The sequence below is a fragment of the Acanthisitta chloris genome, unplaced genomic scaffold (assembly GCF_000695815.1).
Source record: "Acanthisitta chloris isolate BGI_N310 unplaced genomic scaffold, ASM69581v1 scaffold40853, whole genome shotgun sequence".
In the NCBI taxonomy this organism is placed as follows: domain Eukaryota; kingdom Metazoa; phylum Chordata; class Aves; order Passeriformes; family Acanthisittidae; genus Acanthisitta; species Acanthisitta chloris.
The window spans coordinates 1-1,575 of NW_008667256.1; the positions used below are offsets into that span (position 1 = coordinate 1).

At 64.4% G+C, this 1,575-nt stretch overlaps 1 protein-coding gene across 1 annotated transcript; it reads left to right on the forward strand.

Annotated features, from left to right (window-relative positions):
- Positions 1 to 3: 3 nt before the first annotated feature.
- Positions 4 to 165, forward strand: MRPS12 (mitochondrial ribosomal protein S12; the record flags this gene model as incomplete). The annotated part of the gene is made up of 1 exon (XM_009072427.1): positions 4 to 165. A coding segment is annotated over one exon (162 nt), but the record flags the coding sequence as incomplete, so codon positions are not given.
- Between the last annotated feature and the right edge of the window lie 1,410 nt (positions 166 to 1,575).

Genomic DNA, 1,575 nt, shown 5'->3' on the forward strand with positions numbered 1-1,575 from the left:
AGCACCGGCCGCGAGGTCACCTGCTTTGTGCCCGGGGAGGGACACAACCTGCAGGAGCACCACGTGGTGCTGGTCCAGGGCGGCCGCACGCAGGACCTGCCGGGGGTCAAGCTCACCGTGGTGCGGGGCAAGTACGACTGCGCCCACGTGCAGAAGAAGAAGTGAGGGGACACCCCAGGGTGGTCCTGGAGGGGTGGGCAGACAGCCCTGGATCGTGTCCTGGGACCACCATCCGTCTGACTGTGTCCACCTCTAGAGGAAGAAATGATGGGGGAGACCCCAGGGTGGTACTGGAGGGGTGGGCAGACAGCCCTGGATCGTGTCCTGGGACCACCATCCGTCTGACTGTGTCCACCTCCAGAGGAAGAAATGATGGGGCAGAGCCAGGGGTGGTGGTTCTGGGGGGTCACACAGCCCTGGAGAGTGGCCCTGAGGGGTCCCACAGCTCTGGATGGTGCTCCTGGGGGTCCCACAACCCTGGATGGTGTCCTGGGGGTCTCACAGCCTGGCATGGTGTCCTGGGAACACAGGGCCCCAGGGTGGTGGTGCCAGGGTGGGGGGGACACTGTCCCTGTGGCTTCCTCGCATTAAAGGTTGTGGATGGTGAGGGGTGTGGTGTGAAGTCGTGTTGGGGGCACTGGGAGGGGAGATGGGAAGGGTTGAGGGCACTGGGGGACCCTGGGGGATGCACTGTTCGGGTCACTCAGGGGTTCCCTGGGGGTCTCTGTGGGCACTGGGGGTCCCTGTGGACTGCACTGTCGGCGTCAGCCTGGGGGGCTCTGAGGGTCCCTGGGGATCTCTGAGGGGGTCTCTGAGGACACAGGGGGTCTCTCAGGTCCCAGGGGGTCTCTGAGGACACGGTGTCTCTGTGGTCTGCACTGTCAGGGCCAGTCAGGGTGTCCCTGGGGGTCTCTGAGGACACTGGGGCTCTCTGTTGTCCCTGGAAGTCCCTGGGGGTCTCTGAGGTCACAGGGGATCCCTGTGGGATACACTGTTGGGGTCAGTCAGGTGGGCACTGGTGGTCTCTGAGGACACTGGGAGTCCCTGGGGGTCTCTGAGGTCCCGGGGGGGGGTCTCTGTTGTCCCTGAAGGTCCCTGGGGGGTCTCTTGTCCCTGGATTTCCCTGGTGGTCTCTGTTGTCCCTGGGGGTCCCTGGGAGTCCCTGGAGGTCTCTATTGTCCCTGGGGGTCTCTGTTGTCCCTGAAGGTCCCTGGGGGTCTCTGAGGACACTGGATGTCCCTGGTGGTTTCTGAGGTCCCTGGGGGTCCCTGGGGATCTCTGTTGTCCCTGGAGGTCCCTGGGGGTCCCTGAGGGTCTCTGAGGACACTGGGTGTCCCTGGTGGTTTCTGAGGTCCCTGGGGATTTCTGTTGTCCCGGGGATCCCTGGGGGTCCCTGATGTCCCTGGTGGTCTCTGTTGTCCCTGGGGGTCCCTGGGGGTCCCTGATGTCCCTGGAGGTCTCTGTTGTCCCGGAGGTCCCTAGGGGTCCCTGATGTCCCTGGAGGTCTCTGTTGTCCCTGGGGGTCCCTTCCCTGATGTGAGGTGTCTATTGTCCCTGGGGGTCCCTGATGTCCCT